The 26,028-nt window shown below is 43.4% G+C and overlaps 1 protein-coding gene across 4 annotated transcripts in view; it reads left to right on the top strand.

Annotated features, from left to right (window-relative positions):
* The window catches only part of GIPC2 (GIPC PDZ domain containing family member 2), an 88,534-nt gene that overhangs the window by 39,856 nt on the left and 22,650 nt on the right, over positions 1 to 26,028 (top strand). For all 4 annotated transcript variants that reach the window (XM_003356421.5, XM_021096424.1, XM_021096423.1 and 1 more), the window contains one exon: positions 17,937 to 18,043. In XM_003356421.5, coding sequence (XP_003356469.2) covers positions 17,937 to 18,043 — 107 coding nt within the window. The remainder of the gene's footprint in view (positions 1 to 17,936; positions 18,044 to 26,028) is intronic.

The following is a 26,028-nucleotide window of genomic DNA, read 5'->3' as shown; positions in this document are numbered from 1 at the left end:
ATGTGCCTCCTGAAGCTACTCTTCTTTTTTTTTTTTTTTGGCTGCACCTGTGGCATGTGGAAGTTCCTAGGCCAGGGATTGAACCTGAGCCACGGCAGTGACAATGCTGAGTCCTTAACTGCTAGGCCACCAGGGAACTCCCTGAACCTTCTCCTTTGCTTCACATGAATTCCACAAAAAAATCTGAGAATGACAAAGAGTAGTAGTTTCCTAATGAGAGTATATTGTTTTGGCATCGCATGTTCCGATGGTGTGGGGGTTAGGATACCTGGAGACTGATTTTGGAGCAGGGACAAGTTTTTATTCTCCAAGGTCCCAACAGTAGCTTATCTCAATTTAACCCCAATTAAATCTGCTGGTCTAAATGCATTTTCCACTCTGTGGATTAATCTTTGTTTTGGGGCCCTAGCCTGGGAACTTCTCTCTTAGAAGTAGGCCTCACTGCTCTGCCCATCCTTCAGCTCTTAAATTTGGTGATGTTTTTGCCTCTAGGATAAAGGTAATGCTAGTTTGTTCCTCATCCTGTGGCCTCATTCCTGTGCGTGGCCTTTTTCCAGTGAGGGAGCATATATCAGGAGGCACCTGGGGAACCATGCTTGGCTCCATTCTCTTCATCTCAGTCTAATCTTTTGCTTTGTGTCCTTCCTTCCTCTGTTTTTCTAGCGTTTTCATTGATGCGTTGCTTCAGATTTAAAGTCCTTCATGATTGTCTGACTCTGTCCTCTTGGATTCCTACCAGGAGAAAGGGCAAAGTGAAGCAAAATTCTTTTCTCTGCATTTAAATAGGCCATTTTGGCTGAAGTTAAGTCATTTCTGGGACTTTTTCAAAAGCTGTCGGAAATAGCCACACATTCCAGTATTTTGACTTTTTCCAACCAACTTCGCTCAAGATTTATTCTGGGGAGGTTTGTTAGACAGTGTCCCAAAGTACAGGATGGGGGGCTGCTTTGTGGGAGCATAACAAAGGTTATGAACACAATCTCTCAGCCATTGATAAAGGAACCCTTATTGCCCGCTCTATTTGCATCATTTAGGTCCCTACCCACATCCCTCTTGTAGCGGCCACTCTTTGTGTCAAGATTATTTGAGAGCTCTGGAATAAGCACTATCTATAATTTAAAGAAAAAGCATTTTTTTTTTTTTTTTGGAAAGACTATCAGGTAGGTCTCAGAAACAAAAAGACAATCAAGTCTTGGGAAGGTAGGAACCAAGGCTGTTTCAGGGATGTGCAAACCAGGAACCCTTCATGGTACTGGCTTAGTTGCCTCCTTCCAGTTATTCCCTAATTTTTTTTTTTTTTTTTTGTCATTCCCAGGGCATGTGGCTGTTCTGGGGCCAGGGATCAAACCTGTGCCACATCAGGGACAATGACAGATCTTTAACTTGCTGAGCCACCGGGGAACTCCTATTCCTTATTTTCATGTTACTTCACTGAGGATTCAAATTCCTGGAGTGGAAGGGGACTGATTAGGTTATGCGTCCATCCTGATAGTGGGAGGGCAGGCTACAAGACCCATCAAAATCACACAGAGCAGTGAAAGTGGGGGAGTTTCCTTTGGGTAGGAAAAAGCAGATGTTTACCATTTCTCTAAGCTGCTGTACCTTGTTCTTTAGGCAGAGAAGGGTTAGTTTTCTCTTATCTTTGAATCTGACTATAGCCATGCATGATGCTGTCAGTCTGAGTGTGTCAGAATCTAGAGAGATGAGGGTATTGGCAACTGGCTTTGGGTGTCTTGTTATAAGGATTTTATTATTCTAAGAGTTAGGTGCTGTATAAATGGTTATTTGGCAATGAGATATCTGGAGGCCATAACAGTATCAAGCTTTCTCTCAGAAAAGACTAAAGCCATCATATTTGAAGGGGCCTCACTTTGTAGATTTGGACTGTACTCTTGGAAGGTCCTTCATTTATGTATCCCAGAAATAAAATTTCAGAATTTGCTGTGTTCCAGATACTGTGCTAGCCATAGCAGATACTAAGAAAGAAGACTAAGCTATAGCTCCTGCCTTTTGAGAAGCTCACTCTGGGAGGGGACCATTATGGACCAAATTGCTTCCCCTAAAATTTGTATGTTGAAGTCAATTTTCAATACCTCAGAATGTGACTACATTTAGAGATAGGGTCTTTAAAGAAGTAATTAACCTAAAACGAGGTCATTGGTGTAGCCTGCTGGTCCAATATGACTGGTGTATTTATAAGAGGACATTTGGACATGGAGACACATAGAGGGAGAATACTATGTGAACATGAAGACAGCCATCTATAAGCCCAGGAGAGAGGCCTTAGAAGAAAGCAACCCTGGTGAAATCTTGATAATGGAATTACAGCCTACATAAGTGTAAGAAAATAGGTTTTTGTTGTTTAAGCCATGTGGTCCTTTGTTATGGCAGCCCTAGGAAACTAATATTAAGCAAAAAGAAAAGAAAAGATAGTGCAAGTTCTTTGTGGCAGTAGATCTTGGACTTCCTAACAATATAGAAGTTACAGATTAGGTATCTTAGCAGTCCTATGGCTTTGGGCAGATGGAAAATACATACTAGTATGTTTTCATTCATGGAATGTTTGAGTGATTAGCATATGCTGGTCTTAGGGTGCTTGTTGCTGGGGTGCTAGTCACTATTTATTGAGACCCTACTGGGTTCCAGCACTATACTACATGCTTGGTATATCCATAAAAAGATCTAATTCTTTCTTTTAAATAACTTGTACCTAATGGGAATAGATGGATATCAAAAAATTTCAAAAAGGGTGTTAGAATGTACTGGACATCTCAAAGTGGGATACACCAAAGCAACCAAGGCATTTAGGAAAAACTTTCCAGAGAAGGAATTTAAGCAGCATCTTAAAAGAGGCTTGCTCAGTGAACAAATCAGAGAAAGCTGTCCTAGCGAGTAGGAATAGAATAAGACAAGGTGCAGAAGCATGAGGCAGTATCATATAGCTGGGAATGTGATGTATATTGATGTAGTGGAATGGAGATTATAGATGGTGGTGTGGCAGGAAATGAAGCTCCAGAGTCAGTGGGGACCAAATTATTGAGGGCCTGATATATGAAGATAGAAAATGAGCAATGGAGAATCACTGAAGTAGTTTAGGCAGGGGAGAAACATAATGAAATTTATATTTGGAGACTGTCAGAGGGAGGAATGGATTATGACTTATTGATTTATGGATTATGACTTTATTGATTTATAAATAAATCAATATTTATTCAATAAAGACTCAATAAAGACTCTTTTGTGTTGAGGAGAATGAAGATGAGACCCTGAGTTAAGGCAGTGCCAATAGACATGGAGATAAGACGTGGTTCTGAGGAATAGACAGGGGTGTGCTGGAGCCCTATGTGCTCATCTCTTTACAATTTTATGTTCCTGGTGCAGTGGTATCAAGTTGGCTGCTTGAAATCGCCATTTACATCACAGAAATAGGCAGGTGCTGCAGGTCAAGGCTTTTTTTTTTTTTTTTTTTTAAACCTGGAAAGCTGACTGTTAGACATTTATCTGCATAAAACACTGGACACTAAGAAGGTAGAATTGGTAACCCAATGGATGTAGAGGTAAAGGAAAGGAAATTGCAAGTGATGACCTACAGATTTGTGGCTTGAGTATGGTGTCATTCTTTGAGAGGAGGAAAACTGGAAAAGAAATAGACTTGTGTGAGGCAATAGGAAGAGAAATTGTACTTACAGCACAATTTTGAGTCTTAAGAATTTGAAATATGAGGAACAGTTTGGTTGGAAATGTGTAAGACATAGATGGGTATTTAGAATTGGGTCCTAGGGGAGTTCCTGCTGTTATGCAGTGAGTTAGGAGTCCACCTGCAGTGGCCTTGTTCCCCAGTTCAATCCCTGCCCTGGCACAGTGGGCTAAGGATCCAGTGTTGCTGCAGCTGTGTTGTAGATCGCAGCTGTGGCTCAGATTTGATCCCTGGACTGGGAACTTGCATATGCTGCAGGTGCAATAAAAAAAAAAAATTGCAGGGGGTGAGTTGCCACTATGGTGCAGTGGGTTAAGAATCTGCAGGAGTTCCTATCATGGCTCAGCAGAAACGAATATGACTAGCATCCATGAGGATGCAGGTTCGATCTCTGGCCATGCTCAGTGGGTTAAGGATCCAGCATTGCTTTGAGCTGTGGTGTATATCGCAGATGTGGCTCGGATCTGGTGTTGTGGTGGCTGTGGTGCAGGCCAGTGGCTACAGCTCAATCACTGGCCTGGGAACCTTCATGTGCCATGGGTGCAACCCTAAAGAGACAAAAAAAAAAAAAAAAAAAAAAAAAAAAAAAAGAGACATAAAAAGGACCCCTGGGAATCTCCTCTGCTGTTTTAAATCACGGTTTTTCAGTCCATCGGTCTCAAACCAGTGTGTTTAGAACACAAGGTAGAGGGAGTTCCCACTGTGGCTCAATGGTAACGAACCCAACTAGTATCCATGAGGACACGGGTTCAATGCCTGCCCTCGCTCAATGGATTAAGGGAACTGGCATTTGCCGTGAGCTGTGGTGTAGGTCACAGATGTGGCTTAGATCCCGAGCTGCTGTGGCTGTGGTGCAGACCAGCAGATCTGATTCAACCCCTAGCCTGGGAACTTCCATACGCTATGGATGTGGCCCTAAAAAGACAAAGAAAAAAAAAAAAAAGAACACAAGGTAGAATGGACCTGAGACTTTCATACTGCTCCAAGCCTAGTAAGGGTAAGTATTGTTTTGGTTTCAATGTTTCCCTATGCATATGTGTGTGTTTCAGTATTTATATATTTCTCACTATATGTCATAGCAGAAGACATTTTTTTTTTGGAAAGCAACTGGTTTACATGACCCCCTTGTTGAAAACTAGTAATTTAAGGGACAATCTTTGCCATACCTAACATGGTTTCTTCTGGTCAGCTGCTTTCTGATCCACATTTTTCCTTCTTCTAGCCATGAGTTCATGGCAGCCTTCCCAGTCCTTATCGAGTATCAGATGGAATGTGTCTAGTGGTATTTTTTTAGGGCATGGCTCACTTCCTTTCCTCTTTTGCCAGGGCAAAGGAGCATGTCTGCACAATGAGCTCAACCCTGCAGAGTTTGCCCTGTAAACCTAGATTTTTCCCAAGGCTATGAGAATTCACTCTTGCATCTAACTGGCACTCGGTTCAGACTAGTTCCACTGGTTTGTTTTCCTATGAGGCCTTGTAATTATTAAATGTCACGAGGCTTTGATTCGGTTTTATTTTGATGACTCTAGGCTTCTTTCGTCCTGGAGGATTTCTTAAATTTGTCTTTGTTGCCATTTTTGGAAACAGGTTTGTGGTAGGAGGTCTGAAGTGTTTTCATAAAGTGTTTTGAAAGCCAGAAAGGGTGTTGAAGAGCTGAGAGAATGTTTGCCTCCAGGAGCATTGATCGTCTCTGTTTGGGGGTTCGATTTGGTTAGAGGTCTCTGGGCTGTGTCTTCTTTTAGGGACTTTTTCCGTGCTGTGTGTCCATCAGAATAGGATGTGCAGTATGTGAAGTACGTCTGATCCTTTGAGTCATTCACAGCTGGAAAACTCGGACCTCGTCTTTGTGATTCAGCTTAATGGATGGCCATCATTTTCAAAGACTAAGTCTATTTGCTATTCGGAGAAACTTTGGCTTTTAAGGTTTATGACTTTTTAGATAGACACTTCAAACATTTAAAAATACTTTCTGTTATTCATGCTATTTCAAGCGAACATTTTTTCAAGCAGTGCTTTTGGTGCTTTTTATAAATACTGAATTCTACGGACTATCCCAAGGAATATGAAAAAAGTGACAAAAGAGACACCAAGGTGTATGTAGTTAACCACGTAGGCGCTGCCACATATGGGCTGTGTGATAAGGAGACATTAGGTGAATTAACCTTTCTGTGCTTTGGTTTCCTCACCCAAAAAGCAAAGATAATAGTATCTACCACAGTGGCCCATTGTGAGGATTAAACACATGAAAAATGTCATGGAAGAGTCCCTGGTGCATAGTAGGTCTTCAGGAAAAGTTAGCTGCTATTATTACAATTATTTTGAAGGTATAGCTGCCCCTTTTTAAAAAGAACATTTTATTTTATTTTATTTATTTTTGTCTTTTTGTCGTTTTAGGGTCACACTTGTGGCATATGGAGGCTCCCAGGCTAGGGGTCCAATTGGAGCCGCAGCTGCTGGCCTACGCCACAGCCACAGCAATGTCAGATCCGAGCCTCATCTGCGACCTACACCACAGCTCACGGCAATGCCAAGTCCCCAACCCACTGAGCAAGGCCAGGGATCAAACCCGCAACCTCATGGTTTCTAGTCGGATTCGTTTCTGCTGCGCCATGACGGGAACTCCATATTTTATTTTATTTTTTTGGCTGTGCCTCTGGCTTGTGTAAGTTCCCAGGCCAGGAATGGAACCCATACCACAGCAGTCACAATGCTGGATCCTTAACCTGCTGAGCCACCAGGGAACTCCCAGCCCTTTCTTTAAGGAGTAATTTTAGAAATAAGGTGAACCCATATGAAAGGAGAAAAACAATGTGGGTGAGCTGGTGATTAGCAAGCATTTGTTGAGAAACTCTGGCACTTTTCTGGATCCTGGAAAGACAGATGATAAATCACATCTCATATCAAATAATGAAATATATCAGTATGTCATTGCCATAGCTGCCATTCACTTTTCTAAGTAAGAAATGATTTAATCCTTAACAGCCATTCTAAAAAGTGAAGCAGGAAGTTCCCATTGTGGCATTAGCGGTAACGAACCTGACTAATATCCATAAGGATAAGGGTTCGATCCCTGGCCTCGCTCAGTGGATTAAGGATCTGGTGTTGCCGTGAGCTGTGGTGCAGGTCACAGACAAGACTTGGATTTGAAGTTGCTGTGGCTGTGGTATAGGCTGGAAGCTGCAGCTCAGATTTTACCCTTAGCTTGGGAACTTCCATATACTGAGGGTGCGGCCCTAAATAGACCAAAAAAAAAAAAAAAAAAAAGTGAAGCAGGAGTTCCACTATGGTGCAGTGGGATCTGAGGCATCTCTTCAGTGCTGGGCCAAAAGTTCAATCCTTGGCCCAGCACAGTGGGTTAAAGGATCCAGTGTTGCCACAACTGTGGTTCAGATCTGATCCCTGGCCAGGAAACTCCACAGGCTGTGGGGTGGCCAAAAAAGAAAAAAAAGGGAAGCCGTGTGTCCAGGGTTTTTGAGCTAGCTAGGGAGGGAGGTAGGTAAGCTTCTAACCTGTGCAGTGAGCCTCCAGAGCCAGCTTTCTAATGACTGTTATGGATGAATCAGCCTATTTGCTGTCCTCAGGAGCTTGCAATTTACATAAGGAAGAAGACAGTTAAGAATCAGGTAATTCCTTCTTTTTTTCTTTTTCTTTTGAGGGCTGCACCTGCAGCATATGGAAGTTCCCAGGCTAGGGGTCAAATAGGAGCGGTAGCTGGTGGCCTACACCATAGCCACAGCAATGCCAGATCCTTCACACACTGAACCAGGCCAGGGATCCAACCCACGTCCTCATGGATACTCTTCAGGTTCCTTACCTCTGAGCCACGACGGGAACTCCAAGAATCAAGTAGTTCTATCAGTAGCAGTAGGAGCCACCATTGGAAGCAATTACAAGCCAAACTGCTTGGACTTAATTCCTACCTCTGCTGCTTACTTCCTGTGTGATCTTGGACCACTTAACATGTTCCCTTCCATGCCTGTTTACTTATCCATAAAGTGTGGTGGGGAGTTGAATAGGTTAATATATGTAAGGCACTTAGAACAGTGCGTGGCACACAGCGCTACGTAAATGTGAGTCATGGCCACTGGGACTCTTACTATCCTGGCCTGATTGAATCCTTGTGTCATTCCTGAGAAGGTTTTCCAGATAGGGAAACTGAGGCTTTGGGCAGTTAAATACCTCACTGAGGCCACTCGGGTGCCAACACAGTACTCCACTCCTCTTTCCTCCAAGGCATGTGCTCTTAACGTTGTGTGTTTCTGCCTCTTTAGACTCTAAGGCAAACCATATGATAGGTGCTGTGATGCAGATTTAAACAAAGTGCAATTCAGCTGAGAGCTCATTTGTCCTGACTGGGAAGGTCCTAAGGCTGAGAGTGGTGGAGGCTGGGAGAAGTGGCAAGATTGGGAAGGAATTTTCCCAAAGAGAAAGCCATGGGACAGATGGCGAGTAGCAGGTCCCACGCCCATGCAACTCCCCATGAGAGGTGACGGGACTGCTAGTAGAGTTGCAAAGGGACATTAGAGCTTTGAGAGCTATGACCTTGCAATCTGAGGTGAAAGGCCAATGGGCCCTGGGCTTGGCCATTGATTTGGACTTTGAACTTTGAAGTAGGGTCTGGGTTGGACGGAACAGAACATTAGCCCTCTGGATCCTGAGGCGGGGAGGCTCCCAAAGCAAAACCAAGACAGTTTCTCAGCAAACCTGCGGCGTCAGGGGCTAATAGTGTTTCAATCTGATTTCTTCTTCTTTTTTTTTTTTTTTTTAGAGCTGTACCCACAACGTATGGATGTTCCCAGGCTAGGGGTGGAATCAGAGCTGTAGCTGCTGGCCTACACCACAGCCACAGCAATGCCAGATCTGAGCTGCATCTGTGACCTACACCACAGCTCATGGCAACACTAGATCCCTAACTCACTGATCGAGGCCCCAGGATTGAACCTGCATCCTCATGGATACCACTCAGGGTCATTACCGCTGAGCCCCGACGGGAACTCCTGACATTTCCTTTTTTTTGTCTTTTTGCTATTTCTTTGGGCCTCTCCCGCGGCATATGGAGGTTCCCAGGCTAGGGGTCTAATCAGAGCTGCAGCCACCGGCCTATGCCAGAGCCACAGCAACGCGGGATCCGAGCTGCGTCTGCAACCTACACCACAGCTCACGGCAACGCCAGATCGTTAACCCACTGAGCAAGGGCAGGGACCGAACCCCCAACCTCATGGTTCCTAGTCGGATTCGTTAACCACTGCGCCACGATGGGAACTCCCTGACATTTCTTTTCTCCAGAATTGTGGGGTGAAATTCTAAATTCACTACAGAAATTTAAATGGGTATTTAAAGAGGGAAAAGAGATGAGTCAGTGAGAAAGGGTCCTTAAGAAGACTGCACTTGAACTTGGCCTTGCGGGATGGCGAGGGAAGCACAGATGAGGAAGGATGGTTTCCTGTGGAAAGGAGCCCAGTCTGGAAGGGACTGCAGCAAATCAGGCTGCAAAATCCGCTTCAGGCCGTGTTAAGAAGAGCTCTGAAAATGAGGTGGGGAACCTGAGCTCATCTTAGAGGATAAGAAGGGATCATTGAGATACTAGAACCAAAGAATGTCATGATGAAATACACTTTGGAGAATTAAGATCAGAAGAGGGAATGCGGCTGTATTTGATTAGAGGAGAAACCATGTAAGAGGCTGCTGCAATGGTCCAGGAGGAAATGATAAGGGCAGGGATTGGAGGCAGCAGTGGGGAAGAAGGAAGGAAAGAAAAAAGCCTGAGTAATATCGCAAAGGCACGAATGCTCTTAAAAAAAAAAAAAAAAAAAAAAAAAGGAGTTCCCATCATGGCACAGTGGAAACAAATCTGACTAGGAACCATGAGGTTGTGGCTTTCATCCCTGGCCTCGCTCAGTGGGTTAAGGAGCCGGCATTGCCGAGAGCTGTGGTGTAGGTTGCAGACGTGGTTCCTATCTGGTGTTTCTGTGGCTGTGGTGTTGGCCGGCAGCTGTAGCTCTGATTGGACCCCCTAGCCTGGGAACCTCCATATGCTGCAGGTGTGGCTCTAAAAGGACAAAAGACAAAAAAAAAAAAAAAAAAAAGAAAGAAAAAGAAAAAATTATTGGCTTTCCCATCTTGACTCAGCAGTAACAAAACCAACTAGGATCCATGAGGACTCAGGTTCGATTCCTGGCCTTGCTCAGTGGATTAAAGATCTGGTGTTGCTGTGAGCTCTGGTGTAGGTTGTAGATGTGGCTCAGATCCTGCATTGCTATGGCTGTGGTGAAGGCCAGCAGCTGAAGCTCCAATTCAACCTCTAGCCTGGGAAGTTCCATATGCTGAGGGCGCAGCCTTAAAAAGCAAAAAAAAAACAAACCCCAAAAACATTCTTTTGAAGTATAATTGATTTACACTGTATCACTTTGTGCTGTACAGTAAAGTGATTCAGTTATATATATACATATATGTATTCCTTTTCATATTCTTTTCCATATGGTTTATTACAGGATACTGAATATAGTTCCCTGTGTTGTACACATGAGAAGCTTATTATTTATCTGTTCCATAGGGATTGGTGCTGTTTAGCTGAAGAGGGAGGAGAGAAAGTTTGGAGGAAGCAAATGTGACCTCAGGTTCCTATCACGAGCTTGTGATAAAAGTGATGATTGCAAATGGGGCATTTGGTTTAGTACAGTTTGGGAGAAAGTCAAGGAGAGAAGTTTCATTTTATATGTTTTGCATTTTATAGGACAGTGTGGCACTGTCACATATATATATATTTTTTTCGGCAAAGGTTTCAAGTGCTCACAATGACAGATTCTGGGGTAGAGCATGTCCCTTAATCATCTTTTTGTGTCCTGGAGTTTGTTCTGCCCTTCTTACATCTAGCTAGGCATTGGTTTGGTATTTACCACAAAGATACCATGGGAGAAGATAAATGAAGAGCCAAGTTCCCTTGTGGGGTGTGGCAGATGTGTTGGATGAATGCTGAGTGCAACTGATAAATGTATTTTCAGTGTGAAGACTCAGCTGGATAAAGACCCAGGCTAAATATTCACTCTGCTCTAGCTATAAACTCTCACAAAGGGGAAATTGATTAAATGCTCAGGTTTTTAGCGGAAGAAAAGTGCAATTATTATAATACTGAAAACTCTGTAATCTGTATTTCCCAAGTCATTTATCCTAAACTGTGATTGATTTCTTAGAACTATAATGTTTAAGGAGCCGTTGGACTAACAACCAGGAGTGGGAGGTGGATAACGGTTCTCAGCTGGTTTTGAGCTTAGTAATTAAAATAGCAATGTGGGGAGTTCCCACTGTGGTGCAGTGGGTTAACTATCTGGTGGTGGTGGTTCGATTCCCCACCCAGTGCAGTGGGTTAAGGATGCAGCATTGCCACAGATGTGGTGTAGGCTCCAGCTGTGGCTCAGGTTCAGTTTCTGGCCCAGAAACTTCCATATGCTGTGGGCACAGCCAAAAAAGAAAAAAAATAGCAATGTGGGATGAAAGGATCAAAAAAGATGCTAAAATGTAAGTGGCTTCCTTAATATGGCAGCACAGTGTGAACATAATGTAACTTGGTGTCATTGCTCTCTTTCTAACAACACATATTCTACCAGAGAGTATTGGTACAGTGGGAGTTGTCATATAATTGTAAGAAAATAGATCTGACAAATTATACTCAAAACTGTGGTCAGAGGGTGTCTTCAGAAAAAGAAGCAGACGGGAGTTTCTGTTACGGCTCAGCAGAAATTAATCTGACTAGAGGAAGGAGTTCGATCCCTGGCTTCATTCAGTGGGTTAAGGATCTGGGATCTGGTGTTGCTGTGAGCTGTGGTGTAGGTCACAGACGTGTCTCAAATCCTGTGTTGCTGTGGCTGTGGTGTAGGCTGGCAGCTATAGCTCCAACTTGAGCCCTAGCCTGGGAACTTCCATATGCTGCAGATGTGGCCCGAAAAAGAAAAAGAAAAAAAAAAAAGAAAAGGCACCCCCCACCCCCAGAACGGACAAACAGGTCCAGTTAGGTATGGAAAAACATCTGATAAATTTAAGTACAAAGGTAGATTACAAAACAATGTACAGTAATAAAATACAGTAATGTCCTGTTTTTGGTAAAACTTGTCTTTAAATATTGAATAAAAATGACTTGCAGTATATGTATATGGAAATACTAGCAGTTATCTCTGGTGGTGGGTTTATGAATGATTTCTTTCTTTAGGCTTCTTGTATTTTTTAGATTTTAAATATAAATATTAACTTTTATAACCAGAGAACAGTTATTTTTAAAAAGGCCAGTATTCCTAGTCTAGGAAGTAGAGAAACCAAATCATTCTGCTTTTAGTGTTTTTTAAATATGATTATACTCATTTTAAACAGTTTTCTTTAATGTTATAGATGGTTCCATGTTGGAAATGTGGTAGATTACATTGTATTGACTTAAAATTGGCAGGTTTGTTTGTTCGTTTGTTTATTTTTTTTTTAGGGCTGCATCCGTGGCATATGGAAGTTACCAGGCTAGGGGTCAAATTAGAGCTGCAGCTACCGGCCTATACCACAGCCACAGCCACACAGGATCCAAGCCACACCTGTGACCTGCACCACAACTCAGAGCAACACCAGATCCTTAACCCAGTGAGTGAGGCCAAGGATTGAACTCGCACCCTCATGGATACTAGTCAAGTTCTTAACCTGCTGAACTGCAACAGGAACTCTGGCAGGATTGTTTTTGTAACTATTAAAAGCTAGAGGGAAAAATCTATTTAATAAACCATGAATAAAAGTAAACAATTTTGATTTTTGCATTCCCATGAAATCATACCGTGGAATAAAATGTATAAAAGGTCAAAAATATTTTAGCTATCTTTTTTTTTTTTTTTAACTTCCTCATTTAGAGTCTAGAGGCTTGTAATGGTTTTTTTGGTCCACAGTCCCCTCTGTATTAAAACTATCCCAGAGATGCACATTAACTTTTGCCTGTAATTTCAGGGAGTTATGAATAGGGCTGAGTTTTTCTCAAATGATACCTTACCTAAAGAACAAGAAGATCTTTGGCATAGTTATTTCACTTCTGACATTTGTTCAGTCTCACCAAACAGTTAAGAGCAACTTTGTGTGGCTTTTTTGGCGGGTGGTGGATTGGGTAATGTGTCACCAGCCCTTTTAAGCCGATAGCTGCCTTGTGGCATCTACTTATCTCCTTTTTCTTCTTATCAGCCCCCGGCACCCTACCAGCTGAATCAAAACAAAAACAACTCATAGCTATTCTAAAGAGGCCTGAGAAATGTTGGAGAGAGGAAGGACACATAGAAAAAGGGTATATAGGAGTTCCCTGGTGGCTCAGAAGGCTAAGGGTTCAGTGTTGTCACTCACTGCTGTAGCTCTGGTTGCCGCTGTGGTGTGGCTTTGATCCCTGGCCCGGGAACCTCTGCATGTCATGGGTGCATCCAAAAACAAAACCAAAAAACACACAAAAACCAAGCCCCTAAAACAAACAAACAAAAGACCAAAACGAAACCAAAAAAGAAAAAGAGACTGTACCGTTAAAATTTTAAATTCTGGGGCAAAGCTAGATTTTATGGCAGCTGTTCTGAGAGGGTGTCTATGTGTGTTGGGGGCAGAGGTAGGGAAGGCAGCGCCTGAGCTGCTTATGGACAGTGTGCATCCAGGCTTTGGAAGGTCTTTTTAGAAGGGTTGCTTAAGGAGCAGTTGCATAGAAAAGAGAGAATAAAAAGGAGACCTTTGTATTTAAAGTGGTGATTTTCTGCCATTTGAAGGGAGACTTTTGCATGTTTCTCAGTCTCAGAGAAAACCAGGGCAGATGGTTGCGATGAGGAGTATGTGGGAAGAGCAGGTTGCTCTCGCTCCAGGGTGGACCAGTTCAGCGGAAGCAGCAGCTGCCCCTGTGTGTGAGCCCAACCCCTGGACGAAGCACCTTTCCTCTGGCAGCCCTTTGAATGTGTAAGACCACGCCCTATGGAGGCGATATTCTTGTTGTACAGAGACGGCCTTATTCCTCCAGTCCTTACAATTTGTAAATGGAGAAGCTGTGTTTTAACTCAGGTTCTGATTCTAAAGTCCCTCTCTTGTCCTCTTGTATCCAGCTCTCGGACATGGCTGTGTCCACGTGTGCCCCCTTGATGATGGGTACGCCAGGCCATCTCGGGCCCCATGGGAGCAGAGTCAGACCTTGTTCTGAGCAGAGGCAGAATGCCCAGCCTCCCCACTGTCCCCCTGTTAGTTGGGGATCGAAGCTACGTTGCCTGCGCTCCACCTAAAGATGGGGCCTTGGCTGGTATCGGTCCTCTTTCCCTGGGGCGCAGGGTGGGACTGGAGGCTGATGCCCTGCTGCCATCTTCATTTCCCCTTGTCTCTACTGACCTTCACCATGAAGCAGGGACTGGGGGTTGGTCTGTTTCTTGAAAATGCCAATTAGAATAGGGTATAAATGGAATTCCCGTTGTGGCTCAGCAGTCATGCACCTGACTAGTATCCATGAGGATGCAGGTTCCATCCCTGGCCTTGCTCAGTGGTTAAAGATCCGGCATTGCCATGAGCTGTGGTGGAGGTTGCAAGATGCGGCTTGGATCATCTGTGGCTGTGGCTGTGGCTGGCATCTGCTGCTCTGACTCGACCCCTAGCCTGGGAACTACCATATGCTGCAGGTGCGGCCCTAGAAAGACCAAAAAATAAAATAAAATAATAAAATAAAAAGGGTATTAGGAGATGCCCCTGTGGCACACTGGGTTAACGATTTGGTGTTGTTTCTGTGGTGGCTTGGGTTGCTGCTGAGGCGCAGGTTCCATCCCTAGCACTGCCACAGCTGCAACTCGGTTTTGATTCCTGGCCTGGGAACTTCCACATGCTGCTGACATGGCTGAAAAAGAAAGGAAGAAAAGTGCGGGGCGGTATTAAAGAATGATAGAGGTGTATATAAACATTTTGTTTTAAAATACGTATACATTGTTTTAAGACTCTTTGGATGTAAAAGGCTCTTTGGGTAGAAGACACAAACTGGAGTTCTACAAAGTTTTTCTTTCTTTTTTTTTTTTTGTAATCAGAACTTTAATGCATATCTATGGGTTCTGTTTCCTAGCTAAAAGCCAGATTTGAGAAATGCTGGATGTTTAAAGATTTTTCCTAATCTTCCAGCATTATCATGTCCACGCCCCCCTGCTTTTTTTTTTGTTGTTGTTGCAACTCACCCTTATGGAGTCTTTCCAAAGCAGTTAACCTAGTTTTCCTAGCAATAATAACTCCTGTTTCACACTTGTTTCATCAGCTCACGTACTTTTAAATTAAATTATGTAATTAGAGTAACAGATAAAATTGCCACAAAAGGGTTTGGGAACAAATGTGACTGCTTCTTGGTGACGTCTGAGCCAGCTGTGGGAGTGTCCTGTGTCCTGAGGACACAGCAGGGGGGGCCCTGAGTCTACTGAGCCCAGCAAGCTCAGGCCAGTTACCAGTGCCTACCGTGTGAACCATATCCCTCTCATCATTCAGCCCCAGGAGAAGCCTCATGCCAATCCATTCATGAGAAGTGACTGATTTAGGGTTTGGCCTGGTTGGTTAGACAAGCTTTGACAGGCCAGCACCCTAAAAGAAGGCCAGATTCAAAACATTTCAAAACATTGAAAACACACAGAACTTTTTTTCCCCCTGTGGGAAAACAGGACCATCCTGCCTGTTTTCATGTACAAACAGGTTGATTTACTTCCCTGAATCAGGATCGTAGAGAAACATGGCTTCTGCTTCTTCCGCCATTGAAAACTGCCTTTCTTAGAAGCTGGGCCAAGCCAGAACTTAAATTTTAACTTCTGTTCTGGTGCCACCAAGTGGTTAGTTTTGAGATAACACTCTGGAGGAGATGACAAACACATGATTAAAAAACAAACACACAATCAGGGAGTTCCCATTGTGGCGCAGTGGAAACAAGCCTGACTGGTATCCATGAGGACACAGGTTCAATGCCTGGCCTCGATCAGTGGGTTAAGGATCCGGCATTGCCGTGAGCTGTGGTGTAGCTCGCAGAAGCAGATCAGATCCCCTATGGCTATGGCTGTGGTGTAGGCCAGCAGCTGTAGCTCCGATTTGACCACTAGCCTGGGAATTTCCATATGCTGCAAGGGTACAGCCCTGAAAAAGCAAGAACAAAATAAAATCGGGGGATTGGCAGAGCACAGAGAATTTTTAGGGCAACAAAATTACTCTGAAGGATATATGTCATTTTCCAAACCCATCCTGTAAACTATGGACTTTAGGGGATAATGATGTTCCTTGCCTTGCAGGTTCATTGATGATAGTGAAAGTACCTCAGTGGTGGGGGTTTTGATGATGGGGCAGCTAATGCAGATGTGGGGGCAGGAGGTGTGTAGATCTCTGTCTTAATTTTGCTGTGAACTTATAACCGCTTTAAAAAATAAAGCCTATTTTGGAGTTCCTGTCATGGCTCAGTGGTTAACGAATCTGACTAGGAACCCTGAGGTTGTGGGTTCGATCTCTGGCCTTGCTCAGGGGGTTAAGGATCTGGTGTTGCCGTGAGCTGTGGTGTAGGTCGCAGACATGGCTCGGATCCCATGTTGCTGTGGCTCTGGTATAGGCCAGTGGCTACAGCTCCGATTGGACCCCTAGCCTGGGAACCTCCATATGCCATGGGAGTGGCCCTAAAAAAGGCAAAAAGACAAAATAAATAAATAAATAAATAAAATAAAGCCTATCTTAAAACATCTTCCACTCCACATTACATTTTCCCTTTTAGCTACTGGTGTTGCAGGTCAGGGCCAGGTAAGTAGTGACATCATCTAGGGAAGCTGGCCAACTTCTCAAGCCTGGACAGCAACCCCTCCGTGAAGTCCCCATGTTTCAGTGTCTGGGGTCCTGAGCTTCGTATGTCCCAGAAACCCTTTATATTTCTTCAGTGTATCCAGACATTTGCAATTTCCCAGGGGCATGTCACGCTTACCAAACTGACAAAAGATTTGGCAATAAGTTAGAATGCCAGCGTGTTATCTACCACAAGAAATGTGTAGGTAGTGGCCGAAAAGTTGAGCACTTCCTTTCTCACCCTGTAGGACATTTTTTATTTTTATTGTTTAAAGATTTTTATTGTTTCTATTATAGCTGAATGTAGGACATTTAGATGGGAAGACAAATTGTAGGTTGCTTGGTGCAATCGCAGGGGGTGGGGGGTGTTGTAGAGAGAGTAAGGGGTGTCAGACTATTTATCTCAAAGGTTAGTATCAGGAAGCTGAGGCTGCCTTTTTTTTTTTTTTTTTGGCTGTACCCTTAGCATGTGGAAGTTTCTGGGCCAGGGATTGAACCCAAGCCATAGCAGTGTCATCGCTGGATCCTTAACCACTAGGCCACCAGGGAACTCCCAGGCTGAGGCCGTCTTGACCACTGTAGGTCTGTACCTGACTCCAAGCTGGGCAGTGAAGAATCCTGGACAGTGCTGGTGGCAGACTGACCTCACCTTTTGCTTTAGGTGTTCTTTTGGAAACTCTGTGCTGAGCGAGCATCTTCTGCTAATCTGTTCTTCCACAGTGGGTTAAGAATCCGACCAGTATCCATGAGGGTTCAGGTTCCATCCTTGGCCTTGCTCAGTGGATTAAGGATCTGATGTTGCTGTGGCTGTGGTATAGGCTGGAAGCTGCAGCTCTGATTCGACCCCTAGCCTGGGAATTTCCATATGCCACAGGCGCGACCCTTAAAAAACAAAACACAAAACCAAAAAAGCATCATGCTGAAGGTAGATACCCAAATAATAGTGCCGTTTTTCCTGTCTTCTCTCAAGACACAGCACTTTTCTTCATGACCTTGATGAAGTCTGGCTCCACACGCGCCTCCGCTATCCTGCCACATATACCTCTTTTCTCTTACAATAAAATCAACTGTTTTATTCTTTATTCCTTCCAAGTTCATCCCTCCCATCTGCACATTTCATATATTCCCTTTTCTTTTTGTAGCCAGACCTCTCTCATAGAGTGTCTCATTTGAGAATAATGAATGACAGGTGAATTTATTCTGTTTTGGGAAATTCTATCAGAAGGCGTAGCTTTTTTTGGGGTTGTTCTTTATTTTTTTCTCCCAATACGCTGTTATTTTTCCCCCCACCGTACAGCATGGTGACCCAGCCTTTTCTCACATCTCTGCAATAACTGTACAAAAATTTGTGGTGGAAACTACATTAGCTTTTATAACAGTCCATTGGCAATCTTAATATATGTACCATTCCCCATCCATTGTATGTTTATAGAAATTGAGCCCAGATCAAAAGCTGGAAAGTCATCAACAGAAAAGATTGGTACTGGAAGGGAGACGCTTCGCCTGAGATCAAAAGGTCCTGCCACTGTGGAAGAAGTGGTACGTTATGTTCATTTAATCCCTATTCTGCTTGGACATGTATGGGCATTCATGTTAGAGCTGGCAATAACGGTAACATCATGAAGTTAAATAAAATGCCATACATTCTAATTAAAGCATGGACTTAATTCATTGCCTACTTAGTATGAAAGTTATTGAAGGCATTTGAGAAGGAAATATAGAAACTCAGTTGGTGAGAAGAGAGTGTGATAGAGCAATCCTCAGCCACCTGTAGACAATGTTTTCTAGAGTATATAGACATCTGGACTGGTTCAAAAACTTAAATCAGGGAATTATAAACAAGAAAAAAAAAACCTTAAATCAGGGAGTTCCCATCATGGCTCAGTGGTAATGAACCCGACTAGTATCCATTAGGAGGCGGATTTGATCCCTGGCCTTACTCAGTGGGTTAAGGACCCGGTGTTGCTGTGAGCTGTGGTGTAGGTCACAGACGTGGCTTGGATCTGGCATTGCTATGGCTATGGTGTAGGCTGGCAGCTGCAGTATAGAATGACCCCTAGTCTGGGAACTTCCATATGCCACAAATGTAGCCCCCAAACCTCCCAAATCTCCCCCAAACAACAAACTTAAATCAACCAGTGCTCTCTGAGATCTAAGAAAAAGTCTCCAAACCACCTGTAAGAGTAAACATACTTAAGATTTTGATAATGAAAGATGATGTTGGAGTTCCCTTGTGGTGCAGTGGGCTAAGGATCTCACCTTGTCACTGCAGTGGCTCAGGTCACTGCTATGGCTCGAGTTCCATTTCTGGCCTGGGAATGTCCACATGCCACAGGCAAGCAACAACAAATCCCAAAAAGATAATGTTCATGAACTTCAGTCTCCTCAGTACAACATTTGGAATCATCTTTTTTTGGGGGACAAAGTTGGTTTTGTTGTCTTTTTGTAATGAGGGAGTCAAAATACCTTAGTGAACTAAGTAATTTAGTAATTCAATGTTTGGGTATTTTATAATTCTTGTCTAGAAAGTGAGAGGTAGTGAAGCAGGGCTACAGTTATAACTGGTAAAGCAAATAACAGCCACTCATATTAGCCAGGAAGGAGGGTGTATTTGGCATTTGGAGAATGTTGTTTTTTCATCTGTTTTTATCTTGCTTCATAATGATCACAGAGTAGTATCCTGGTGTGTTGTTGGTATTCTTTTTTTTTCTTTTTTCTTTCTTTTTTTGTCTTTTTAGGGCCACTCCCGTGGCACATGGACGTTCCCAGTTTAGGGGTTGCATCGGAGCTGCAGCTGCTGGCCTACACCACAGCCACAGCAATGCCAGATCTGAGCTGCGTCTGCAACCTACACCACAGCTCATAGCAACACTAGATCTTCAACCCGCTGAGCGGGGGCCAGGAATTGAACCCACATCCTCATGGATACTCATCGGGTTCATTACCGCTGAGCCACAGTGAGAACTCTCTTGTTGGTATTCTTTGAAATATGTTTGTGTTCTCACCAGGTTACCAGGGCTTCCTTGTGAGGGCTGGACCTGCTCTAGGAACACTGAGGCCTGGCCATTAATGCCTGGCTATTAGGGGCTGCTTTTCTCTACCTTTAAAGCACATCATTTATAAATGTGATAGTTATGTAATTCGATAAGCTTTAATATAAACAAGAAAGGATTAATCATTCCAGAAATTCATAAATCTGGAATCCTGTTGCTCCTCTTTCATGTCCTACCTCCCTTCCATCGGGAGATCCTAGTGGGTCTACTTCTCACCACCCCGGCCCAGGGCACCAACCTCTCATCCTGACTCTTATACTCCCCTGGTCACTCTTCCTGCCTTCTCTCTTGCCCGCTTTCCCTCTGTGCCCACACGGCAGCCAGAATTATCCTTTAAAAACACAGGTGATGCTGAGTAGCATTGAGAACTATGTCTAGATACTCATATTGCGACAGAGAACAAGGGTGGGGGAAAAATGTATACATGTAAGGATAACTTGATCCCCTTGCCGTACAGTGGGAAAAAAAATAAATTAAAAAAAAAAAGAAAACACTAATTCAGAAAGAAAAAAACAAAACAAAACAAAACACAGGTGAGATTGTCACTTCTCTGTAACAATCTGTTCGGAATCCTCCAGGGCCTTCCCCTGTCACTCATAGTAAAAGCCCCAGTGTGACCCAACTATGTCATTCTCTGATTTCATTTCCACTGGTCCCCTCCTGACTTCCATTGTGTCAGCTGAGTCTCTTCCTGTCCCCAAACACTGCAGATTGCTCCCTGCCTCAGGACCTCCATATTGCTCTTACCTCTCCCTGAATGTGCTGCATTTGTGGGCACAGCTCACTCCCTGTGGCTGCCCCTGCCCTCCCACCCCCAATTTCTGTCCACATCCAGCCCCATATGATGCCCAGAGCAGCCTGTATAAATAGTCGTCCCTCTACCCCTACCGCTGCCCAATCTTCCTGCCCCTTCACATCCTTCAAGGTGCTGAACACAATCAGACTTGCTGTATCTTTGTTTCCTTTTTGTCCCCAGTTCTCACATGTCCCTGTTCACGCTGTGTCCCCAGCACCTGGAACAGTACCTGGGACTTCAAAGGGGCTCAGATCTTTGGATGAATGAGTTAATGTATGATTCATTTAAGCTTGACAGGAGTAAGGGTTTTGATGACTGACTGTCTACATAAAGGTCAGAATTTGAGTGAAAAGAGCCAGGAGAAGAGACAGATGGAGGGAAGGAGAGTAGAAGAGGAGGGCGACAGGGCTTGGGGGCCGCGATGGTTAGGATGCAAAGTGGCAAGTGGCAGGTCTCTTGACAACGAGAAGGATGGAGAACAGCGGTGAGGAAGCCCTGCTCACAAGGAGATGGATGGAGAACAGCGGTGATGAAGCCCTGCTCACAAGATGATGGATGAAAAACAGCGGTGATGAAGCCCTCCTGTTGGGGCGGGGAGGTCAGGCCGGTTCTTGGGGTCGGAGCTCCCGCGGGTGGGGGCATCTCTCTGCGCTGCCCTGGGATTCCCACATGTTTGGAGGGTGAAAGAGAGAGGCTCGTGAATGGTTAGGAGGCTGTTTTCATAGAGTGGCTCCAAAGCGTGCGGGGATGACGTCAGCATTAGGGGCGTGGCTTGTCAGAGCAGCGGCTGGAGGAACCCGCGAGGCCAAGGCTGTCCTGTTGAATGTTGGAGTGACCCGGGGTGTTGTCAGTTTTGGGGAAGCCAGAGAAGGCTTCCCAGTCGGGTGCCTTGGTCCTGGGTGAATGAAAAGATTGATCCAGAGACACGTGACAACGGAGAGGCCTGGGGGAGCCAAAAGCCTTTTGAGAGTGAGCGGTGATCAGGTTGATGGAAAAACCCAGGGCAGTGACTTCTGGTCATTCGGAGTCTTTACTTTTCCGGTGCCAGCACCCTGCTGGGCATTGCTGAAAGCCAGTACATGTTTGCTAGACAGATGAACACACTTCAGGGGAGGAAAGGCCTCTGTAGGAGGATGGAAGAAGTGTAGGGGCTACCAGCAGTGCTGTGTGGTGGTGGCTGGTGGAGAAATGGACAGACCTTCAGACTGCTTATAGAGGAAGAGGGGTCAGCAGGAAAAATTCTGTGTCACTTTAGTAGGAGGACTTGTCTTCTAACAGTTAAATATGGGTAATAAATATTTGTTGAGCAGCTGCTATATATAGGTGTTGGAATGAAAGGAAGAGCTGGAGATCTGCCGGAGGAGGCAGGAGAGATTCATTTGAAGATAAACATCTAAAACTCACTTCTTATTTGCATAGCCTGTTTCATTAAATAGGTCAATTAAAATAGCTCATAATAAACGGAAAAAACTAGTTTGGTGCTAATATTAAATTTGATCCAAATTCCCTATGATTTAATTTCAAATACTAAAAGATGTACAGATTTGAAACAAATCAGACCCTCATAACCTAGCCCAAATTCTTTTAAAATTATAGTTGATTTACAATGTTGTACCAATTTCTGAAATCAGTCTTTTTCTGTGTGTGTTTCTACACCTGCAGCAGGCAAAAGTTCCCAAGCCAGGGATTGAACCTGAGCCATGGCAGTGACAACTCCAGATCTTTAGCCACTAGACCACCAGGACACTAGAACAAATTCTAAAGCCTGTGAACAATACTCCACCTACATGCCTCATAATTTGTATACCATGATTTGAGACAGGTACAATCCAGATGCTGGTGATACAAAGACAAATGAAGATCTTATTTTTTCCTCTAAAGGAAGAGAGACACGAACAGAAGCTGTAACAAACCAGAAGGGCAAGGTTAATGTCACAAAGGAGGGGCTGATCAGTTGTAGTCAGGGGTCAGGAAACAGGGGAGTCAGGAAGAGTTTGCTCCAGAAGAAATACTGAGTTGGTCAAAGATGGGCAAAAGAGTGTCGTAGGCATGAAGTGACTATGGACCTTGTAAATGTGCCTAGAACTGAAGTGTGGGTGCTGGAAATACCTGGTGGAGGTGATGAGGCTGCAGGTTGAGGCCTGAGTCAGGATGTGAAGGGCCTGTGGATGGTAGGAGGGTACTTAAGAATATCAAGGGGAGCAGCACAGTTTTTGTTTTAGGAAAATTCCTTGGTTCTGGGGGATGGGATGATGAGCAGGGTGGGTTTGAGAAGGTGAAGACTGCAGACAGGGAAACCAATTAGGAAACCTCTACAAATAAAAGAGGAGGGAATATTATTCAGCCATAAAAAGGAAATCTTGTCATTTGCAACAACATGGATGAACCTTGAGGGCATTATGCTCAGTGAAGTAAGTCAGACAGAGAAAGTCACATCCTAGATGACCTCAGTTATACATGGAATCTACCCACCCACCCCCCAAAACCCCTGAAAACCACAACCAAACTCTAAACAAAAAACTTCATGTAGAAATGGAGCAGATTGGTGGTTGCCAGAGTCAGGGGCTGGGGGCAGGTGTGTGAGATGGGTGAAAGGGGTCAAAAAGTGCAAACTTCCGGTTATAAACAAGTCTTGAGGATGTATGGTATAGCATGGTGACTGCAGTTGATAAGACTCTACTGTATATATATCTATTTTTTTTTATAATTTTTTTTTTTTTTTTTTTTTTTGTCTTTTACTGTTGCTATTTCTTGGGCCGCTCCTGCGGCATATGGAGGTTCCCAGGCTAGGGGTCAAATCGGAGCTGTAGCCACCGGCCTACGCCAGAGCCACAGCAACGCGGGATCCGAGCCACGTCTGCAACCTACACCACAGCTCACGGCAACGCCGGATCGTTAACCCACTGAGCAAGGGCAGGGACCGAACCCGCAACGTCATGGTTCCTAGTCGGATTCGTTAACCACTGCGCCACGACGGGAACTCCCTCTACTGTATATTTGAAAGTTGCTAAAACTAGTCTTAAAAGTTCTCACCACAAGGAAAAAAATTATAACTATATGTGGTGATGGTTGTTAACTAGACTCATTGCGGTGATTGTTTTATGATACATACACATCAAATCATTATGTGTATGAAATGTTATATGTCGGTTATATCTCAATTAAGAAAAATCAGGACTGAACACAGGCAATCAGAAAATGAGTGGAAGAGGAGTAATGAGATCAAGAGCTATTCATTTATTTATTTAAAAAATTTTATTATAGTTGACTTACAATGTTGTGCCAATTTCTGCTGTACAGCATTAGTGACCCAGTGATACATACATATGTATCTATACATATATACTTCTCTCCTCATATTATCTTCTATCATTTTCTGACCCAAGAGATTCATATAGTTCCCTGTGCTGTACTGTAGGACCTCATTTTCTATCCATTCTAAATGGAATAGTTTGCATCTAATAACCCCAAACTCTCAGTCCATCTCACTCCTTCCCCTCTTCCCCTTGGCAACCACAAGTCTGTTCTCTATGTCTGTGAGTCAGTTTCTGTTCATTTGTGCCATATTTTATTTTATTTTTTTGCATTTTAGGGCCTCACCCGCAGCATACGGAAGTTCCCAGGCTGCCGGGGCCAGCTCAGCAGGATGGGGCTGAAGAACGGTTGCTGTGGAACTTAAGAAAAAATAGTTAACATAAAACAAGACACAGAGACATTTATCTTAAGTAAAGGTGGGAGCTGGGGGACTCAAGGTCTCAGGGACCAAGAGCGCTCTGCCTCAAGAAACCACACTGCTTTTATTGTGAGATCAAGTGAGGAGTGGCTATGGGTGGATGATACAGGGTTTGTTTACTATTATATAAGTTCTTTTACTATTTAAAAAGCCACCTAGGTGGTAAAGGGTTAAGCTCTTACTCTGACCTCTAGGCACATAACAGTTCTTAAGCTTAAGTCACTTATGCCTTTAGGTCTTTGCTCTTAAGCTTAAGTCATTTACCAGCACTGTGACTTTTTCCAAGAAGGAAGATGGGATAAAGTAAGACAAGAAGATGGGATAAAGTAAAGAAGGACAAGATGGAATTTTCAAGGAAACATGTCTTGCAACACCAGGCTAGGGGTCAAATTGAAGCTACAGCTGCCAGCCCACGCCACAGCCACAACAACGTGGGATCTGAGCTACCTCTGAGACCTACATCACAGTGTACAGCAACACGGTATCCTTAACCCATGAGAGAGGCCAGGAATCGAACCTGCATCCTCATGGATCCTAGTTGGGTTTGTTAACCACTGAGCTACAAAGGGAACTCCCCGTGCCATGTTTTAGATTCCACATATAAGTGATGTCATATAGTATTTGTCTTTCTCCTTCTGACTTACTTCACTTAGTATGAGAATCTCTAGTTGCATCCGCAAGGCTGAAAATGCCATTATTTTGTTCTTTCAGAATATTAAAATATTGGTGGCCATTTTTGTATGAGAAGTACTGATACTTGTTACAGTTACTTGCAGTGTGGCTGGACAGATGCAAAGAGAAACCTCTAAGTTACTTTGCATAGCCTGTCACTTTACACAGACCATTCAAAACATACTGTAAAGAAGGCAAGAGTGATATATCATGTATCTTATCATTTTAAAGGCCAAGTTAATATAAAAACATATAAGAAATTTGTGATAATATTCTCAAGGAAATAAAAATAAAATTTTATTTGCAATAAGGTGCATATTTTTAGTGTTTTGAATATGAAGCAACAGTATTTAAAGTATTATGAATTTTTTGCAGTATGATCTTAAATTCAACATTTGTACCTATAGTTGAGTGTTTAACATCTTTGGGCTATTTCTTTTTCAGCTATGAAGCCATTTTTTTTTAGTTTTATTGAAGTATAGTTAATTCACAAGGTTGTGATAATTTCTGCTGTACAACAAAGTGACCCCATCATACATATACACATATCCATTCTCTCAGATTCTTTTCCCATGTAGATTATCACAGAATACAGGGTAGAGTTCTCTGTGCTATACAGCAAGTCCGTTTTGGCCAAGCATATGGCCACCTGTCCCTTTTGGTAACCACAAGTTTTTCAAAGTCTTTGAGTATGTTTCTGTTCTGCAAATAAGTTCATTTGTACCTTTTTGAAAAGATTCCACATATCAGTGATATCATGTGATGTTTGTCTTTTGCTATCTAACTTCACTTAGTATGTTAATCTCTAGGTTCATCCATGTTGCTGCAAATGACATTATTTTATTTTTTATAGCTGAGTAATATTCCATGGTATATATGTGCCACATCTTCTTTATCCATTCCTCTGTTGACGGACATTTGGGTTGCTTCCATGTCTTGACTATTGTAAATAGTGCTACAATGAACATAGGGGTGTGTGTATCTTTTTTAATGAAAGTTTTATCCGGATATATGCCCAGGAGTGGGATTGCTGGATCATATGGTAGTTCTATATTTAGTTTTCTGAGGTACCTCCATACTGTTTACCATAGTGGTTGTACCAATTTACATTCCCACAACAGTGTAGGAGGGTTCCCTTTTCTCCACACCCTCTCTAGCATTTGTTATTTGTTGGCTTGTTAATGATGTCCACTCTGACCGGTATGAGGTGGTACCTCATTGTAGGTTTGATTTGCGTTTCTCTAATAATTAGTGATGTTGAGCATCTTTT

This window comes from Sus scrofa, chromosome 6 (genome assembly GCF_000003025.6).
Source record: "Sus scrofa isolate TJ Tabasco breed Duroc chromosome 6, Sscrofa11.1, whole genome shotgun sequence".
In the NCBI taxonomy this organism is placed as follows: domain Eukaryota; kingdom Metazoa; phylum Chordata; class Mammalia; order Artiodactyla; family Suidae; genus Sus; species Sus scrofa.
The sequence above is the reverse complement of the archived record's forward strand: the minus strand, read 5'-3'. Positions and strand labels throughout refer to the sequence as shown.